General features: G+C 36.9%; 1 protein-coding gene across 3 annotated transcripts; it reads right to left on the minus strand.

Annotated features, from left to right (window-relative positions):
* Positions 1–2,195: 2,195 nt before the first annotated feature.
* On the minus strand, positions 2,196–20,526 carry LOC107778760 (uncharacterized). Of its 3 annotated transcripts, none has more exons than XR_001646475.2 (13): positions 20,231–20,526; positions 18,978–19,085; positions 17,187–17,273; positions 16,337–16,390; positions 16,096–16,241; positions 15,719–15,866; positions 15,499–15,636; positions 4,289–4,360; positions 4,130–4,203; positions 3,755–3,896; positions 3,529–3,626; positions 3,024–3,102; positions 2,196–2,480 (listed from the first exon to the last, which is right to left on the minus strand). XR_001646475.2 is itself a non-coding variant. In XM_016599060.2 (12 exons), the coding sequence occupies exons 1-12, from the start codon at positions 20,378–20,380 to the stop codon at positions 2,383–2,385; spliced, it is 1,296 nt and encodes a 431-aa protein (XP_016454546.1). In that variant the 5' UTR covers positions 20,381–20,526; the 3' UTR covers positions 2,196–2,382. The 3 variants fall into 3 exon arrangements, 1 of the variants encoding a protein (XP_016454546.1); XR_012694273.1 differs by having other exon boundaries at positions 3,521–3,626; XM_016599060.2 differs by lacking the exon at positions 3,529–3,626.
* Between the last annotated feature and the right edge of the window lie 738 nt (positions 20,527–21,264).

The following is a 21,264-nucleotide window of genomic DNA, read 5'->3' on the forward strand; positions in this document are numbered from 1 at the left end:
TTGAGTAATTGTGATTGGTATTCGTCATGATTCATTATCATTGTTATTGGAGGTTATCGCTATCAAAAATTACAAAGCCAATACAAGCTGAAAACTTCTGTCAAAATAGAGCATAAAATTTAACCCGAATATTCATATTAATGATGCATTTAAGCAGTACACAATTGAAGGTAAAATTGCATATTACATTGACCCTAAGTACATTGCCTTAGCACCATTCCATAATACATACCAATACTCTATAATAAACTAAATAGAATCCCTAAACCAAGTCCAGATTATGTAAACAACAAGTACAACAATTATCCACTTTGACTGAACCCTCTCTTTTTCATATGTATTAACTTTCCTCAAAAGACCAGAAATCAATCTCCTTATTTGCTCCAGCATTTGATCATCGTGCCACCTAAAGAATTCGCATGCACCAGGAGCCTGCAATAAAGAATAGATTTAGGTTATCAAAAGAATAGATTCGCATTGCAATTTGAGGAGGGTCTGAAGATTTAGGCTATCATAAAAATAGACAAAATACACTTACTTTGCCTAATTGGCCGCAATAGAACCTACGACCTGGGTTTTTATCAGTCCATGATGTTTAAAACAATGCAACACGCCCACATCGACAGAAATACACCATTTTTTACCAATCTGATTGTAGGATTTGAGCTCTATAATTGTTGTCTAAGAAGAGAGTACAAGATGAGAAAAATTAGGGCTTTGATAGGGAAAGAACAAGACTTTATGCCGGGAATAGGTCTACTATGACAGATTTATAAAAAGAGAATATGAGATAAGTTAGGGCTCTTTCTTTAGCAATGTTCGAAGAGAAAAGAAAGAGAAAAAATGAATTTAGGATTATATGTTGGTGGGTTTATAAAAGGGGTTGAGATAAAATTATTGTTTTGTACCATTGAAAAGCCATGTTAGCCTAAAAATGAAAAGTTCACGCGCTCAATATAGGTGGCACTCACGTTTTATGCCAGGTAAGTGAGCAGTATTTAATAGACACATAAGTCAATAAAGACAGGTAGTCAATAGGTACAGAGCCAAATTGAGGTAGCAAATTGAAAGAGTGAGCCAAGTTTAGGTAGCCGTCTAGGTATTCTGCCTTGTTTGAATGTTGATAATTTGTGCGTAAATTTTTAGTTTATACACTGAGAGGTCAACTGTAGTGTTTGAACAATTTAGCAGATAGGTCAGTTGTAGATAACATAAAGTCATTCCAATTTGGTACGATTTGGTGAATAATTGATCAAGCACAAAATTATGCCAACTAGGTCGAATTTGTGAACAATCTTACAAATAGGCCAAATGCGGTTAACACAAAGTAATGACAATATGAGAGTTTGGTGAACAATTGAACAATCATAAAGTCACGCCAACCGAGTAAAACTTGTGAAGAATGATTAATATACGTGGAGTAAATATGACACAAAATCTATTAATCCGGTAAAAAATATCTCTGACAAGCAATAAGTGTGTGTGGGACATCATTTTCTAAATACTTTAAAAAACGGAGGCACTATTTAAACACCAGCCCTTTTGTAATCATTCCGATCTATATCCTTTTAAATTGTTTGATCCCAAATAACAATTTCAGGCTCAAGCTCAAGAATGGAGAACTTTTTGATATATCACTCCTTAATGGGTTCACTCAACCCGAATCCAAAATAGTCAAACCACTGAGTTCCGAATACGCAATGGTTAAACAAAAAAAAAACATTAAGTGAAATCTTGAATGATGGGAAAACGTTAAGTATAAGGAGTTGCAAACTTGCCAACTTTCCGAATCCCAACTTGAAGCATAAGGAATTGCCAACTTTACAATTTTACTTTTAGTTCGACTTTTAATTTTAATTTGACTTCTTATTGATTTCCATAAGTGATACTAGTCACTACATAAAACATTGGGCAATCTTTGCCAGTCTTCAGCATAACGCTCTTTCTTTTCATGCTTTAACCAAATTATTATGTTTTCCTTTTTTTTTTTTACAACCCGTTTTACCAATTATGGTATCCGTTTTTTCCACTGGGCAATTTGTAGGCAACTCTAATATTACTTTGTACTATCAGAATAGCCATCAAAGAACGGTCCATGGTAGTGACTAATCAGCAATCAAAACGTTTCTTTCCAGGAACCACAATGAAAACAAGGGATTACTCTTTTTCATTTTTAAATTTGGGAAAAATGAATGTGCTAAATGCGAAATAAACTTTATAATGATAACTTTTCTGATCCAAGGATACAATGACCCACATTTGGGTGCTAACTATTCAGGAAGAACGGAATAGAAACAAGAGAAAAAAAAAAATCAAAACACATGTACACATGTTACATCAAATAAAACTTTATCTAAGGAATTGGGTGAATAAGGCAAGCTTCTACTCCAAAGTCTTCAGAAGCCTAAACAGCCCTGCGGCCTCTCTAATCCTTGAGAACTCAATACAAAATGCTTGTACTTCAATGAAGAGATCATGGACTGCAGAGAACAAAAGAAACACCAAGTATTCAGTCAACAAGTATATCTTTTAGCATCCTGGTATCCCACAGATGTCTTTTGTGGTTTTCTCACAAATCGAACAAAGAACAACCAGTAACCACTCCCCAATAAAATGCAGACGTACATTTTTAATTAAGAAATACAGACGTACATCAATGCATGGTACTAACTTAAAAGCAAGGGTAGGCCATATAGTCCACACATTATGCACTTAACAGCATTTGCCAAGACTAGGCTCAGAAAGTTACTGCAAGCTGAAATACCAAAATTTCAGTGACAGATAAGCAAACATCAACCCGAGCATTAAAGGTGTGCATCTTGGTTTAATGCATCTAGTCTCGTTATTATTCTCTCATTCTTCCTCTGTCCCAACCCCACAGATAAATTGGCACTTGCGCTCCATCTAGCTGCTTGTTTCTTGTTGAATTCTCAAAATACTCATCATAAGATGTATGAATATATGTTGTATTGCATGCTATTTAATTAATGGAATACACTAAAACGATGATAATAGACACTTACCATTTATGATCTTATTCCGGATCAAGCTCTGTAGGAAAACACAGACAAGTCTTACAAGTCGGTTTTGCATATATCTATCCTGAAATTTTGGAAAAGAAGTATGTTAACCACGCAACAAATGAGAATAACATTGTAGATTCTAGGAATGTCAGCAAAAGGAAATCAATGAGCGTTTATGACACACAATTCATATGTCACAGACCCTTTCCTTCCTACATTAGAGATTTGGAGCCCACTTCCAAGTGAAACAGATTCACACCCTTTCCGTTATTATACTAAGTATCAGTTCACTGATTCACTAACTTGTGACATCTATTCTTTACCAGCTATAACAAAAAATGTAACCGAAAAGAACTACATGATCGAAATAGAATGAGATGCAAAGGTCTTATAATCTCCAGAAGCAGGATAGTTGCAGGCAAGTAACACTGTTTTCCCAAATTAATAGTATTTCACCCCACATGCTTTATGATAAGGAACATCATCAAGGAACCTACAGAAATACCAAGTTTCCTCCATCACAACACCAATCTGAAATTGGGACGATAAATGGGTGACAAACCAATTCAAGAATAGCATGGTAACCCAAGTAACTCCTGCCTCCTGGTCAGTTAAGAGTTTGAATAAGTCACACTCCGAGTAACCTAATAATTGCCCGGTTCAATAAATTGAGCCGCTTCAAGTCAATGGAAAGTTCAACTAATAGAAAAGAAGTTGTGCAGATAGAGGACCTTGATGTTCTCGCAGGAAGATATACAATTGGTGATGTACATATGTATGAATTCGGTTGGCAATTCAACTGCTTGAGTGAGCCTGTTAACAACTTCCATTGAATGAAGACTCATCTCCATATTAACAAGAACGGTAAAATATCTGCAACAAGATATAAACTGCAGAATCTCAGAATGTGTGATGAAATTCAGTGCAACGTCCATACAAAATACGGAATGGTAGTTCTACAACCTTCAATAAAGAAAGACAGTTCAACTAAACCACTTAACTGACACTTGCAATCTCGGAATTAGCATATAAGGCTTTGAAATCATGAACAAAAGGGCATCACGAATGTTAATCAATAAACAAGGGATCAAGGAACAAGGACATACTCTGCAATCTCTGGTGAATTGACCAGCTTAACCAGAACTTCAACTGCAATAATAGGATTGTTCTCCACAAGTTCCTGAAAAGAGAACATAATATCTTCAGAATCAGGAAAGCCGTTAGTTAGTAGGAACTCATAATACAAAGGGTTGCAGAACTCATACTGGAAGCTTCCTTGGTGTCAACCCACAATGGTAGACAAGCTTTGGGTCATTTGCCAACTCCAATAGTACTTGCTGGTCAAGAGTAAGAGAAACACTTTCAAGAAGTTGCTAATGAATACACCAAAAGTCACAAGATGAAAAGAATAAGTGAATGAGCTTTCTCGATCATTACTCTCTCGGTAGTCATAAGAAATAATGAATTTGCTTTGCTAAACTAAAGCTTCCTATTAAAGAATTATTTTGAAGAAGCAGGAATAAACAACTTGTAATGAAAATTTGAAGGAATACTATCCAACCAATGATGAACCTAGGGTGCAAAGCTTCTCCATTCTCTCTCGAAAATTGATTCAAACAGCGAGCAACTATCAAACAACTACAACAAAACCATCCATTTTCGAACCGAACATGGTAACTTAAGGCTACAATAAGGTGATGTGAAAAGTGATAAGTTGATTTATATTTCAGTTGGGGAATGGAAAGGAAAACCTACCATTTTCTGGTAAAAATCATACGCTATCACTATGAAAACATCACAGGCTATATTTGTCCCACCTGGTTAAATGAGAACTTCCAAGATCTTAGCTACTCTACCATTTACGTTAAGATTTTTGTTCGATGCTCAAATTCTTCCCCATGGTATCAAAGCAGACATTTTTAAGCTCATTCTCACTAGTAAGATCGTCATCACAAGTAAAGCAACTATGCCTCAATCCCAAACAAGTTAGAAGCTGGCTATATGAATTCACATCGGCAATGTCATTCTATTTAAGCTCAGGACAATATTACACAAAATAAAAATAAATGACGATGTCACTCCATACGTAATCAGATGTGAATCCCAAAACCAGGATGTTGAGCTATATGGTTGTCCAACATGGAATATATAAGATTTTACAAGAGTAGGGATGGCAAGTGGTGCGGTGCGGTTGCAGGGCAAACCCACATACACCCGCGAAGATCTCAACCCGCCCTGCCCCGCATAGCATTTTCACCCGCGTCCACCCACCCCCACACTGACCCGCGTCCACCCGCCCCGCCCCGCACCCGCATAAGTTTTTTTTTTCATTTTGTTTACTTATTTTACTTTCTTGTTAACCAATCAGTCTGTTTCCTCAGCAAAGAAGATTAGATTAAATGGCAAACGAATATGATCAAACTTTCAAAAGCAAAATTGGTTGTAATTAACATTATGTGTTTCTCTTGCCTTCTTTGTTTCTGCCTTTGTTTTTGCCCTCTAAAGGATACAATGCACTTCTACTTAACCGAAGGCCTCTAATTAACACAACAACAAGAAGTATGACGCAGCAGTATCTTAAAACAACAATTTTTTATGTTTAGCTTCTTAATTTCTCTTGAAAGTGACACTGGAAAATGTCAACATAGTACATCCAGTTTTAGTTTTTAAAACTGAAACGATAATCTACAAAATTGAATTATAAAGTAGTTTAAAATTATTACCACTATTCCTACGGACAAAACGAGTCACGAATGTTCCTGATTCATCTCGTCCACTCCACACACCAACAGAATCAAAGAGCTTGTTGTTACTAAATAAGGATACAGGGTCTGATCAGCATTACCTATTGGAGATCAAGACTTAAAAGGCAAAATGACCCCATAAATTCTTCACCCGCATAAACCTGCATAGACCCGCAACCCGCCCCGCATCAATTTCTATGAAAAGTATTTTAACCCGCCCCGCACCGCCCCAAACCCGCACCGCCCGTTTGTCATCCCTATACAAGAGATCAGGTTTTTGGGTAATCCAATCCATTGTCTTGGGTTTTGAGTTGCAAGTTTAATTCTTTCAAAAGTACTAATAGGTGGCAAGGAGCAGAAACTTCATTAGCCGCAACACAATTGGTAGCAGATTGATCTTATTGTAACATACTTCACCTAGAGAATCAGAAGGAACTGAAAACTTGTCCAGACTGAGGTGGGAATATTATCTTGCAAAACTTTAACATCTATGGGAGGTATGTAGGCATAGTTGCAACTGAGGGCTATAAGTGATGTTATTATTAAGCCAGAAATTACGGACAACACCTCAGGAAAGACAGCTATAAAAGTCCAAAAAAATTGTAGAAAAAGCCAACGCATAAGAAAAACTTTTCTGAGATTCTCAGTAACATATAGTTACTGAGATGGTAAAACAGAGAAGATGAGTAATGGATCGGGGGATGGATTAATAGGCAAAGAATGATCGAGAAAAGACTTCCGAGTTACGACAGCAGACGACTAGGCTAGTCAGAAGAATTGAAGCTAGATCCATTAAGCTCTAATATTCAAAGGTGGATTCTGAGCAAACAGATGGTGACAGCACACAGCAAGGGCCAAGTTTATGAAATGAATGGACTACAAATCAGGGAATGGTCCAGAAAAATTAAATTAAAAATCAGGGAATTGAGAAAAGAGACAAAATTAAATTAGGGAATGGTCCGGAAAGAAATGATATTGAAATGGTGGACAGTGGCAGCTGGCTGTTTCCCAACATATCTATAAACTAAAACGAGTATGGATAAGACTGTTTGGGTTGCGCTATATTTGCGGCTGGAGACAAATCTATGGGCGACAGTCAGTGAGAGCAGTGGTTGGTTGGAGATAGACTAAGCAACTAGTTTGAAAACCAACTCCGATGGACTCGTCCAAGTGATCAAGACACTATTTAGAAATTCACAAGACGTCTTAGAGGAGCTGGAGTAAAGTTTCCATTTAGGCACAGACCAACACAAGAATCAAAATAGAAACATAGACTAGACAAAAGACTGAGGAATGATATACCAAAAAGTAAAATAGGTGAAAATGGGGGGTTCAAATGAAACCACGGCTACAAGTGAAGTTGATTCAGTTTTAAGCAATAAAAGGAAAGGCATTCAAGAAAGATATGTTGTGTAGGAACACTTTCAAAAGCTGGTTGATGGTCCTAATGGGGTAACAATTGTAAAATGTAAATACTGTGATTTTACGAAAGAAGATTTTAATATCAAAAATGGAACGTCGGGATTGAAAGGTCATATGAGCAAGTGTGTGAAATTTCCCTATAATGTTGAAACAAATCAAAGTTTGATAGGCTTTCAACCAATTTCAGGTGGTAAAAAGGATATGGGAATGCCCGTCTCTTGGAAATTTGATAAAAAACTTTGCAGAAGGGCTTTAGCTAAAATGATAATTCTTAATGAGCAACCTTTTAGCCATATTGAAAAAGAAGGTTTTAAGAACTTTGTGAGTGCTTCAATTTCGGGTTCCTTCCCGTCATACAGTGACGGACAATGTATATATCTTTGGATTGGTCAAAAAGGAGTCGTTGGGGATGAATTACAGGTTGATATAATTAGTTGAGGCAACAAGGAGATAGCACACCTGTTCTGGGAAGTTCCATAATTCAGATTTGGTCATTCAAATGAGAGGTACTCACATGGAAAAGGAGAAAATGGTCAAGGACTCGGCAAATGTAAGGTGGACATGAAGACATGATCGACAAGAATAATGGGCCTACAGCAAGCACACAAGGAGGACGGTCTAAGAAGGTGCAAAACACAAAGTGAAGCCAGAGAATTTCATTTATAGGTCCTCATAGGTGGGCCTCAAAGCGGCCAATAGAAACATTGATGTTCAATTTAGTAATAATTAAAGTTTTGGTCATATCTTACTAACCGACTAAAATCTCGAAATACTTTGACCTAATAAAAGGAGAGGAGGAAAGCCAAATGGCAAAACCGACAAGGTACCTTGGGCAGCATGAAACAGAGGAATCAAATTCAGGGGATTAATGGTCATTAAAGTGAGAAAGAAGCCTTAGAATGGAGAAATTGCTCCCAGAGGAAGTCTTCCACAATTGAGACATGTGACAAAGTCCCATTACTAGCATTATCAAGGGACAAAGGTCAACCACGTTTTCTAGAAACACCCAATGGAGATGGAAACATCATCTTGGATTTGAGAATACCATAGACTACGCAAGCAGCTAGGTGCTAACTTTGAAGGCTTTGAGGATGTTAAACTTCCCATATTGGTAGAGGAAATGTAATGTTGTTTTCCTTAGGTGGTCTTGGGAACCCTCACCTCACGAGCTAAAATTTTGGAGTTGTGTTAGGCCCAAAGTCCATTTTCAACTCATTCCAATTCTTCGTTTACTGATATGGGGCCCTTATACTGTCCCTGCATTAAATGTTTAGCCATGGGCATGCAGTGTGTGTTTAAGTGTTTCACACTGGCTAAGGGAATGAGATATTACCTCCTTGTATGATCTTGGACAATCCTCATCTCGAGTTAGCTTTCGGGGTTGAATTAGACCCAAGATCGATTTTCTAAACTGAGGACAAAGCACTGAACTTTTTTCTTGTTATTGATATATACCACCAAGAAAAGGGTGTTGTCACCGCAAGCAATTCAAGCGACTCTAAGGTAAAACGGATAAAGAGAGCTCAAAAACCAAGAATTCTAAGTCAACCAGGAGACTGAGCAGGCCAAGACTGTCGATGGATGGACGAAAATGAAGTCGAGGATCATAACTTGGAATATAAGGGGCTTGAACAGTAAGGGAAAACATAGACAGAGAAAATTGTTTGGCCATAAGTGGAGAGCAAGACATATGCTGCTTGTGAAAAAGGAAACTTGAAGATCTACTGAGATAGCAGCTAGACAAATTCGCATGCAAATGGGTGGGGCATGTAATCTTGGTGCATCAAGTAGGCCGAGATGTTAAATTTTTTTATGGCATAAAATAGAATACGCAGGTGAAATTATGGCAAGTGGCCACTGAAGCATTAGTGTTATGTTGTCGAGCTTTTTCCAGAATGTTGACACTAGAGTATATAGTTCTACCTTCTAATATTATTAGAAAAAAGAGGGTGGATTTTTTATTTGAGATGTCAAATGCCAGGGGTTGTGTTGGACCTCAGTAATAATACCACCAAGTAGGCAACGGAAAGAAACAACAACAATAGGACATACAGCACAATGGCTGAATTCTCTAAATGGTAGAAGAATGGAATTGATTGACCCTTCTTTATCTGGTGGAAAATTTACCTAACAAAAAGGAGACAATGCAAGAGTAGCGTCAAGGATTGACAGATTTCTTTTTCCACTAAGTGGGATGATGAATTTAAATTAAAAAATCAGCTCCATCGGACTATCATCAGATCACACTGCCCCTATGCTCACTGTTATCACCAGGAAAACATTAGCTCCTAATTCAAGTTGGTAAACCTGTGAATGAAGGTTTAGAGTTTCATACACATGGTCCAAAGTTGGCAGAGCATTTTTGAGGTAGAAGGGAACCAAGGATACCAGATTATGTTCAGGCAAAAAAGAAAAAAGAAAAAAAATTAAAATGCTTCTCAAGCTGAAGGAATGGAGCACACGTCCCTTTGCAACTGAGAAAAGAGAAAATCAGACCTAATACGACAAATCCTAAATCTAGATAAAGTAAAGAAGAAAAGAGAACTTGCAGACAAATAACTCCTAAAGCCAAAGCCAAATCTGCAGATAGATTGAAGGAGATTGCCAAGTGCGAGAAAGCCAATTCGCAGAGACAAACTTCTACATATCTTTCATTAGAAAGGAAAAAACCTAAATTATATCTAAGGATGAGTAATAAACATTAAGACAGATGATAAACAAAAGTTACAAGTGAATCAAATAATTAAGGAGGATCAAGATGACATTAAGACAGACGATAGTAGAATTCTACAGAACTATATACAAACAGAATCAAAGTGGAGACTGTATATTTATATAGAAGACACTCCAAAGATAACTGAAGATGAAAGCGAACAACTTCAAAAACCCTTCGAGGCAAAATTTGTTAATTGTAGGAGGATTTATAGGAATATTGTTTCCTGCATAAGTCATAGATTAACAGAGTCCTATAGTGTTTCCTTGTTGCCTGTTATTTGTAACAGCTTCGACTTATTCATTTGAATAAGCATTAGATTAGATTTTTACTTGATTTGAATAGGTCAGTTGGACCTTGTTTAAGTAGCTTGTTCTTGAGATGTAAATAGACACCAGAACTACAAGTTCTTTTTCTTTTCTTAAAATCTTCATGATATCAGAGCCATTGTTGCCTTTTGAGGTGAGTTTTTCTCCCTTGCAGCACTAGGGTTCTATTTTTTTGAAAAAAGAGGTCGAGTTTCTCTCCATCGCCTACCATCACAATAATTTTCAAGCTTTCTATTGTGTTGTGGCCTGTGGGGAAACTAATACCACCACAGGCTCCCCCTCTCTCTCTCTACGGCAACAAAACCCCAACAAGCAGCTTCGGCAAAGACGGCCTCATGCGCCTCCATAAGTCCAACTCCGGCAACCGTCAGCCTCACGCGTCGGCGACTAGACCACATTTCGGTAATTTTTTCTGGGAGATTCTTCCTAGGATACGTTGTGGATAAGCCTGATTTGAAACCTTACTCAGAGAAATAAAAAGAAACCATCATGCGATCTACCGAAGCTGAACCTTCTTATATTGGTTAGTTATTTACATTTCTTAATGAATCGGATTTTCCCATTGCTAACAGAAAAGGAGTCAGATCTTGCATCACTAAACACCCTTTATCTAATTTAGTCTCCTATAATTCTGCTTCCTCCTATAGGGCCTTTACGTTGTCTATTTCTTTTGTGTCTCTTCCCTAGAATTGGTAGGAAGCTTTTGCAAATCCTAAATGAAAGCAAGCTATGATTCAAGAAATGAAGGCCTCGTCAAAAAATACAATTTGGGAACTTATCACTTCACCACCAGACAAGAAGTTAGTTGGCTGCAAATGGATCTTCAATGTGAAACACAAAGACGATGGCTCAATCGAAAGATTCAAAGCAAGATTGCTTGTGGAGTGGATTATCAAGAGACATTTGCCCATGTTGCTAAAATGAACGGTATCAAAATTCTTTTCTCTTGTGCAGCTAATCTTGACTGGGACTTACAACAGTTTGATGTAGAAGAAGAGGTGTATATGGAGATTCCTCTTGGATTTGATGTTGAACAAAGTCAAGGAAGGGTACGCAAACGGAAGAAAGCCGTGTATGAACTGAAGCAATCCCCTAGAGCTTGGTTTGACAGATTCTACAAAGGAATGATCTCCTTCGGCAACAAACAAAGCAATGTTGATCACACCCTCTTTATAAGACATCAAAAGGGTAAACTCACTCCTCATAGTTTATGTTGATAACATAGTAATGACGAGATGACAAAGAGGAGATGACCCGATTAAAGAAGCCGTTGGCACAAGAATTTAAAATAAGTATCTAGTATAATTGCAGTACTTCCTGGGAATTGAGGTTGCTAGATAAAAAAGAGGAACCTTTATTTCTCAAAGGAAATATATTTTAGATCTCTTGAAAGAAACTGGTACGACATGTTGCAAACTGGCAAAACCGCCCATTGGAAGCAATCAGAAGTTACAAAGCAGAACTGGAGAGTCGGTTAATAAAGAGAGATCTCAAAGATTGGTTGGAAGACTCATTATCTCTCCCACACTAGACCAAATATAGCTTATTCAGTCAGCTTGGTGAATCAGTTAATGCATGATCTCGGGATTCTCATATGCAAGATGTTTTCACATTTTACGGTTTGAAATCTGCTCTAGGCAAAGGTCTCCTTTTCTCCAAACATGGCCACCTCCAAGTAGAAACCTATTCAGATGCGGACTAGGATGGATCTCTAACTGACGAAAAATCTACATCTGGTTACTATACACTCGTAGGAGAGAACTTACTTGCTTGGAGAAGCAAAGTTTAGTTGCTAGATTAAGTGGAAAGGCAGAATATAGAGCTTTGGCCCAGGGTATTTATGAACTTCTGTGGTTACAAAGCTACTAAAGGAATTGAGATTGTCTAAAAAAGGTAAACTTTTCTTTGTATTATAATAACAAGACTACAATCAATATAACTCATAATCCTGTTCAACATAGACTAGATGAGACATGTTGAAATTGATAGATCAAAAGTGGTGTCTTGACTTGCTTCATGTGTCATCAAAGAAACAACTAGCAGATCTGTTTACGAAAGGGGTCAACAAAAAATCCTTTCAAACACTAGTTTGCAAGTTGGCCATGTGTGACATCTTTGCACCAACTTTAGGAGGAATGTTGATTGTAGGAGAACTTTTAGGAATAATGTTTCCCAAATAGGTCATATATTTACAGCTTTGAATAAGCTATATATTGTTTCCTTGTTTTCTGTTATCTGTAACAGCTTGACTTATACATTTGAATAAGCCATAGATTAGATCTTTACTTGATTTGAATAGGTCATAGGAACCTTGTATAAGCAGCTTGTTCTTGAGATATAAATAGACGCATAGAAATACAAGTTCTTCTTTTCTTAAAATCATCAAAATTACACAAATGGGTAAAGGATCAAATTGCCATCCTTCCTTTCGGAGTAGTTAAAAAAAATACAATTGACGGTTTCATTGCGTTATATGTTTATTTTTCTCTTTCTTTTTTCTCCGTGATTCAACAATCCCAAAGTTACTTTTTAATCCAATCATATAAGGAAAAAATCTTTTTCTTTTCGTACTGCTTCATAATATAAATATTGCTAAGAAACTGATGAAGGAACTCCTAGTCCAGATGGGTACTAAATGAGTTTCGTTTAGAGTTGCTAGAAAGTGTTGAAGGATGACATAACGAGGCCATAAATGATTTCCATCTTCGTGAGGTTCTCGAGAAAAGCTTAAATGCATCTCATATTTCCATGGATTTTAAAAGAATTTCAGATCAAAAAGCTAGGTTGAGAGCTTTACAATATCAATTAAAGCAACACACACAGAGGTTAAAAAGGGTTGTCAATAAATTAGAAACTAAAACAGAAATTGCATACAGAAGGGAGATAGAAATCATGAATGCAATTTTAGTAGCAAACGAATGTCTTGACAGAAGGAGAAAAAATTTGGCCTATTTCCTAGCTACACATACAAAAAGCATATGGTCATGTAAATTTGGAGTTTTTTATGAATATGCTGAGATATGGGAATTGACGAAACGCGGATTAATTGGATAAGTTTCTATATCATCACAATGTCATTCTCTTTCTTTACTAATGAGTGACCTAAAGGGTTTTTTTTCTTTCTTCATAAAGGGACAGAGACAGGGGAAACCTGTATTTCCTTTCTTGTTCATATTTGTTATGCAAGATTTAGAAGAATGATCAAACTGGTACTGCATGAAGATAAGATTTTTAAACCTACTTGTGATGGGCAGGACACCTTAGCCATTTCAACACATTGATTCTATGTGTTATAGTAGAGCAGCTGAGATATCTAAGGTTGATATTAGTTGTTTTTAGGTACGATGCATACTAAAAACAGCTGGATAAAGAGCATAACATAATCAGCTAATGATACTCCCAAACATTAGGGACCTGGCTAAAGTACTTGGTTGTAACTTGTAAGGAAGCTCACCTGCAACATCTTTAGGCCTCCCTTCGGGATAAAAGCACAAATCTGGAGGCATATGGCAAGAGATGGGGCAGAAATGTGAAAGGAAGCTGGCATGTTGGAAGAGGCAATACTTTTCTTTGGTGGGTCGACTGATCCTTATCAACAGTGTACTAGACTACCTGCCAACATATGTCATGTTCTTGTTCCTTATGCCAGCAAAAAATAGAGGAGACTGGATAACCTTAGGAGACATCTGGTTCTAGTAAGGAACAAGAGGACATATCAGCTGATGAGGTGGAGCTCTGTCACAGCCAATGAGAAGGAATAGCCCAAGGCTCCCAGAAAGTGGTTGTCGGGAGATAGTCTTTAAATAGGCCATATTGAAGAAAGTAATGAAAGAAAAGTATGGGATGCAGAATGCTTGGAGTGACAACTCCTCATCAGTTAGGGGTATGTAAACATATCAAGGAAATGGGAACGGTTTAGTTGACAGAATCTGCTGCAAGGCAGGTGATGCTGCAGGATACCTTCTGGCATGATAACTGGAGCTCAAACAACGATTCAGTGATCCTTTGACCGTTTTCCAGAATACAGAAATAGAGTTGGCTATTGCAGAAGTAAAAATGGCAGGAACATTGTCTTCAGGAGTGATTGAGAATTGGAAGGATAGTATAGTTTCTCAATTTACTGGCTTTCACGGTCTCGCCTCAAAGCAGACAGGCTGAATTGGACAGCCCAGAGCAATAGGGTCTTCACTGTGAATCTTGCTACAACTCTCTTCTTGCTAGCAGGATATGGTCAGAAATCTCTCATCCTAGAGCTGAAAAGCGAATCTCTAAAAAAGCACCATATAAGATGGTTTAACTCTTCGCAATGGCTTATGAAACCTGTTTGACAAGACAATCTTCTGAACAAGGATTGCAAATCTGCAGCAGAAGCTACACACATAGGGAAGAGGCTGAAGGGAACAGCCCTATTCTTATTTTGTGTTGGCCCAGAATCCCAGTTATGGCGTATTGTCTAAAACTTTTGGGTCTCAGATTGGTCATGCCAAGAACCACCTAGGAGCTAGAACAGGAAAGGTCTGAGTGAAACCAAAGAAGAATATGGAATACTATCCCAGCATGCATCTGGTGGACATTACAGAAGAAAAGAATTACATACGTTTTTGAACATAAAGCTGACTCAATTTGAAGATCAAATGCACTAGTATACTTTTGCTTACTTTCTGGTGTAGGATGAGCATGTAGATTAGGCTGAACATCTATGAGACTTCATCAGTTCCTTAGAGAATTATATACTGCAGCTCCAACTTAGTACCGGTCTTTATAACTAAAATTTACATTTAATGACAAAAAAAGATAATATTATCTATCCTACTTAGGATCTACTAGAGCAGCTATTTGCCCGGCGTTGCCAACATTCAAAGTCGGCATGGTCAATTGCAAAACTAACATAGTCTAGACAACATTCCACCAGGTATATAGTTGAACCACCAAATCTTTTTTTCTTTGTTTGTTTTTTTTTGGGTTACGTGGAGAAGTAGAACCAGAAAACCGAGGTTCAATAAATACGAATAGGCAAACTTGACCTTCTTTGGATATGTTCCACCTTGTCACTTTTTCCATTGGCATGCAACCCTACATTTTTCTCATAAAGGTCCATCATGAAATTATATCCACAAGGAATGGCCATAGAAATCCAAGAAAAAAGGCCAAGATTGACCTATTTATCAGGAAAAAAGCCTTTATTTTGTGAATCAGTCATTTAGATAATAATAACAATAGAACTTGAGCAAGTATGTAGTGGAATATCCAACAGGAAGCATATGCACCTCTTGTTGAGCAGGTGCAAGTGGACCTTTTAGGGCTTTTGCAATCAAATCCCTGACTGCAGCTCCTCTGCTAGTATCGGCACACATCCCATGATCCCATAGAAGCTCATAATTGTAATCAGGGTTTAGCCACACTAGCTGCAGCAGATATGAGGGTTATCTAACATACTCCAGAAATTGATCAATTTATTCCCTTGACATAACAGCACATAGTCCTTACCTCTCCATCTAATACAGGAAGCCTGGGAGGATAAGGCCTGATCCATTGAGGTCCTAATCCTTCCAATGACAAATTTGATAACAATCCAGTTATCGTCTCATCAACATCCCCAGATCCAATCTTAGGTTTAGATCCAGGGAGATCAAACCTGAAATTTGCCAATGCTAAATATTAAATAATGTCCAAGAATAAGAAATCATTGACCAACTTGAGTTATCAATGCAAGACTAAGATACCAGGATGGAAAATTCACAGGAAAAAAAAAACTTCTCCAATGGTGGGTCTGTGAAGGGGAAACAAAGAAGGGGAACTGGACTTTTTGGTGATAAAGTAGTAACCTAAACAGAATACCAAGAAATAAAAGCATGGAGTCATACTCTGATGAATTGCTATCACAGCCACGAGGTACATCAGGGTCAGGAATGCTATTTTTCACGTAATTGTTCCTGAACAAGCAATGAAGCTGTTCTGGTAGAGCTTTGCTACCATATTGCTGTTGCAACTGCTCTCGTTGGGGGAAAGACTAGTGAAGTTCAAAATTGAGATGAAAGAGGATAAGTTTACGTACATGTAACCACCAGTAATGAAAAAGATGATATGAGAATATTGGTCACTTACATGTTGTGAAGGATCAAACATTTTCATGTAATCTGTTGCTGATTGCTTAAGAACCTGCAATGAGGCATTACTTCTGAAACAGTTCTAATATGGCATAACTTCAAAAATAAGCACTCGGGGTAAAGGAAACCAAATAATTTTGACTAGAGTTACAAACTAAGATGCTTTAAAACATACTGAGCAGAATTATAAACCAAATAACCCTGCCCAGACTTAATATACTTTTTTCCCTTTCCTGGTCTGGGGGTTGAGCGGGACAGGGCATAGAATGCATTCCTGACTTCTGACAAGCTTAAAATTGGAAAGATGCGAAGACAGAAAAATTATGTTGATATAGCATATTCAAAGTGTCTTTTACATCTTAGAACGGAATTGCACTTTAATACTGCAGGTATAGTAAGGTTTGGCTATTCTGTCTTTCCCCCATCTCAATGATGAAACATTTCCATCAGAGCAATGCAGCTGTTGTACTACTCAAAGGACCATGACAAAAAGCTCTACTTCGCCTACACAATAAACTCTATTTAGCAATCTATCATACAGGTGACCACAATACCCAGTAAGCCATCTGGGTGGATGAACAGTTATTCTGCAGCAATGGACCTATTCTCTTTTTAAAAAAAGTAAATAACAAATTTTATCATCATAACAAGTTGAAATAGTTAGTATTATATTGTCTTGTGATTGAGTAAGTCCATCACAGACAACTATAGCCCTTAATTTACAACTGATCTTACACAAAATACGGTTTGCTTTAAGCTTTAAACGTCAGAAGCAAGAGCACAAAACCAGGGCCTTTTTACCCTCTAAACATGACCATTATACACACACAGGAAACCAATAGTTAAACCTCTCTGCTACTGGTTGAGCTGGCTGAGCCCAACAACTGAAGAATAAAAGCTCTTTCACATGGTTCAGCTTCTTCGTCACAGGCTGCCTGCAAATAAGCAAAACAAATAATCATAGTGAAGACATAAAGGTCATCTAATCACAACTATCAAGGAATTTAAGTAGAATGTGTCATATAAATCACTTTTAAGAGCTTATCACTTAAAGGTAAAGAACGTGATATACTAAATTCATAGTGAATGAAAGCTCATTGAACATTAAGTGTGTGGTTTGAGGTGCATGTGAAGGGAGAGAGTAATATGAGATAGATAGTTCGTGAATACTACAAAAGATCAGCTACCAAAGCAGTATAAGTCTCTCTGTACTCGTGCACAGCTCACAGAAAGTCGTGTTATTTTTGCTTTTTTTCAAGTCAGGAGACTTAAAATTTCCAGTCTTACAATTAAAATTTACCCCCACATATAACTATTTATACTACCCCTTCCCTTGAACACTGTTAACAAGTTGCATGCACCTAATCCAAATCATAATAAAAAATTTAATGAGTCCAAAGGCTGGTTAGAATAAAAATCCTGAATCTGCTCAGCTTCTAAGCATATACCTCTCTTTGTACTATCTCACCAGCAACTACGCTTGATTAACCATTTTGTTCGTCCAACAATCTAAGGTACTGATCCCGCTAATTTTCTCGAAATTCATAAACTGATCCTGCTTTTACCATAAAGTCTCCATAACTGTCTCAATCTGCCTTAAGAGTTTTTATGTCTGCTTTTATGTGTTCGAAGAACATTGAGAACTTCCCAATTGTCTATCGCAGATAGTCTACATATGGATACACACATAAAAAGGTTTTCTTTACACTCAGCTAAGCATTAATGATGCACTCTACCTGTATGCATGATAGATCTTATATGTTTTACAGCGCTGCAATAATTCTTGGGTTTTCTTCCATCACTTTCTTGCGCTAAAGGTTGAAAGCATCAGCTTATTGCAGATTTTCTTTTTTTGCTGGAAAGCATCATGCTAGAGTTGGTTTTCTAGGATTTAGACAGTTATAGAGGCTACAAAAAACAAGAGGCAAAAGGAGTATTATTCTATTTAAATCCAGATCAGAAGCTAGAGTCGGAAGTTACAACGGCTTTCCCTTTCACTTGCACTCTCTTTGCCATCCTCACCATTTCTACTTGCTGCACTTTACTTTTCAACTTATTTCACGTTCACTACACTTCCCTTTAGTTCCTTTTCTTCATGAATGCCTTTCTGCCATCTCTTAGTAATGTCTATAAATAACTTTGTAGCCCCATCATGCACCTCCCTCAAGATATACCTAAAAGTAAGGGAACCTCTAAATTTCTTCCGACCTGCAACTACCTATTTTTTTCAACTCGATACCTTCCATCACCATGATGTACAAACCTTAGTTTGCAGAAACTAGAAAGCAGTTTCTACTATAGTTCTGCTTAATTAAGAAAAAGAACCACGAGCAGCAACCAAAAGTGCTGAAGAAGTAAATGCATGAGACACTATACACTGTTGGACATCCTAACATTACAAAGTCGAGCATGAGTACAGTTCTATAATTTATTAAATTCCACAAGAAAAAAGGAGAAATCTTAGCACAAATCTTTCAGAGAACATTTTTTTTTTTGAAATTGAAAAATTTTTCAGAGAACATATTTTAATATTGCATTGAATACATTTTGCATGTTACAGGACTTCACAGCCATTCAATTTGCAGGACACAAAATAATAGCAAATGGAATCATGATGAACATTAATAACCTGCACTTACATTTACTAGCAACGAAATGAACGGGTTTGATGAAGGCTCCTGCGAGGAATAAACCTGCTGAAGAATTGCAAAAGCAACTAATCTCTGTGCTGGTTTAAGAAGTTTTCCCTGCAGAGAAGATGGTATACCGGGCTGTTAATAGCTGCAAGTTGCGAAACTTTTCTCATCTACGAGATATAGATGTCCAATATAAGAAAACTTCTAGGTGTGATGAGAGAGACTAAGGTACAAGGAACTACACGGATTTTCTTTTTCTTTTTTTTTTTTTGTTGATAAGTTACAGAGGAAATACAAAGATACTCAAAGCAACTTTTGATTATCACTTCAAGAACCCAAAAAAAAAGTATGAAGTAACTTTTTCTGAATGTGGAAAACAAGGACCATAGGAAATCCTATATCCGAATCAAACCCCTTGCTTTTTCCAGGTTCCAAAGAATGGAAGACAATTCCCTCCAACAAGAAAAACCTTGATTGCAATGTCTTTTCGGAAATCCTATATCCAAGTCAAACCCCTTGCCTTGCACACTGGTGTACATTGTACAAGGCAGCTTGTGGGCATCTCGACTAATCCACTAGTTACCTACTACTTTTTGCTAGCACAGATACCAGAAAACTCTCTCCACCAGCGCTTAGGCATATGGGATGGATTCATGTACTTTAGCTTCTGCTAGGATTCAAAGGTTGTTATTTTAACTCTCGACCACTAGGTCACCCGTCGGGGGGATCGTGATGGCAATTTCTTCAAAAAGTTGAATACTTAAATTCCTTACACAAATCTAAGAAAAATTAATTATTTTTGCTTTTAAAAACCTTGCAAATCACACAAATCTATCAGAATAGCAGCCCTTTTATTTTGATAAACCACAAATCTAATAGTAATATTATTTTTGCTCTTTTTCCTTTCTGTTTCAAGAAAAGAGCAGCTAGATTCAAGCAAATTCAAAACTTGTAATTGGTAATTGAAAAACTGAATTGCTCTGAAGGTCAAAAATTTATTGCCTCCTCTTCTCCAAATCGAAAACCCATTCTTAGCTCGAAATGCATGAATTGTTATATTCAACTTTACAGAAATGGGGATGTCAAAATATACTCACCACATACACCAACTATGAAAAAACCCTAAAATGGGCAGCAAAAAACCTAGTCTAGCATATTCAAAACCCTAATTTTTCAATTGAACTGCTCTTCTAGTCATTTAGAAAGATATATAGATAGAGAAACACACACGCACATAGAGAGAGAGGGAGATTTACGTCAAGGATTAAGGCGAGAGAGATGCAAGCAGAAAATTGGCGAGGGGGAGGGAAGCTGGAGGCGAAGTCGGCGACGATCTGATCGAAGGGCCGATGATCTCCGGCTTTGAGCAACGTCAACACCGTGTTCGATTCTTCTTTTCCTAACATCCTCTTGTTTCTCTCTCACTGGGAGTCGCACACACTGAAGTCTCTACTCGGCCTTCTCTTCTTTAATCTTTGCAAGTACTCTTTTTCCCCCCCTTGAGTGACAAACAAAGCAGGCAAAATAAAACTGATAATCAAGAAAAGTTTCCGAAAAATAAATAAATCACTTGCCTAGATATTTACTTTTTTAAAAATTAAGGGTGTGTTTGGTACGAAGGAAAAAAAATATTTTTTAATTTTCAATATTTTTCTCATAAACTTATTTTCCTTTAATTGGAGAAAAATATTTTCCGTATCAAGAAAAGGGAAAATATTTTTCAAAACTCCTTTTCCGAAAAATATTTTTCACTCACCAACCAAACAAGGAAAAATAAGTGATAAAACCGCTTATGTTCCATGATGAAAATATTTTCCTTCATACCAAACACACCCCCAAATTTTTTCTTTGTGATTGTGTCATTTAGTTTTTTTCTTTTTTTCATTTTTCTTTTTTCTAAACAAGTAGTTGTTAATCAATATTACAATCAATGTGACTTTGACTTGCCAATTGAAGAGCCTAGGGAGGGGATAAAAATTTATTACCTTGATTTTTAAAATCAAACGAATAAATACAAGATATAATGATGGACCTAAATTATGGGTGATTAATTACTATTATTGTTAAGTTATTACCAAGATTGCATGCTCAGTTAATATATTTGCACGAATTACTATTTTTTATTATAAATAATAAGATTTGGCTCCCAAAATAATATGTGCTTGAGCACTCATAACCTATAACATAGGTTTGCCATTGGCAATACATGTATATTGAATACTTAAGCATAAAAGTGATATGTATTCTCACTCTAATTATTTATTGTTAAAGTTAAATTACATGATTTTGT

Source organism: Nicotiana tabacum, chromosome 8 (assembly GCF_000715075.1).
Source record: "Nicotiana tabacum cultivar K326 chromosome 8, ASM71507v2, whole genome shotgun sequence".
Classification (NCBI taxonomy): Eukaryota; Viridiplantae; Streptophyta; class Magnoliopsida; order Solanales; family Solanaceae; genus Nicotiana; species Nicotiana tabacum.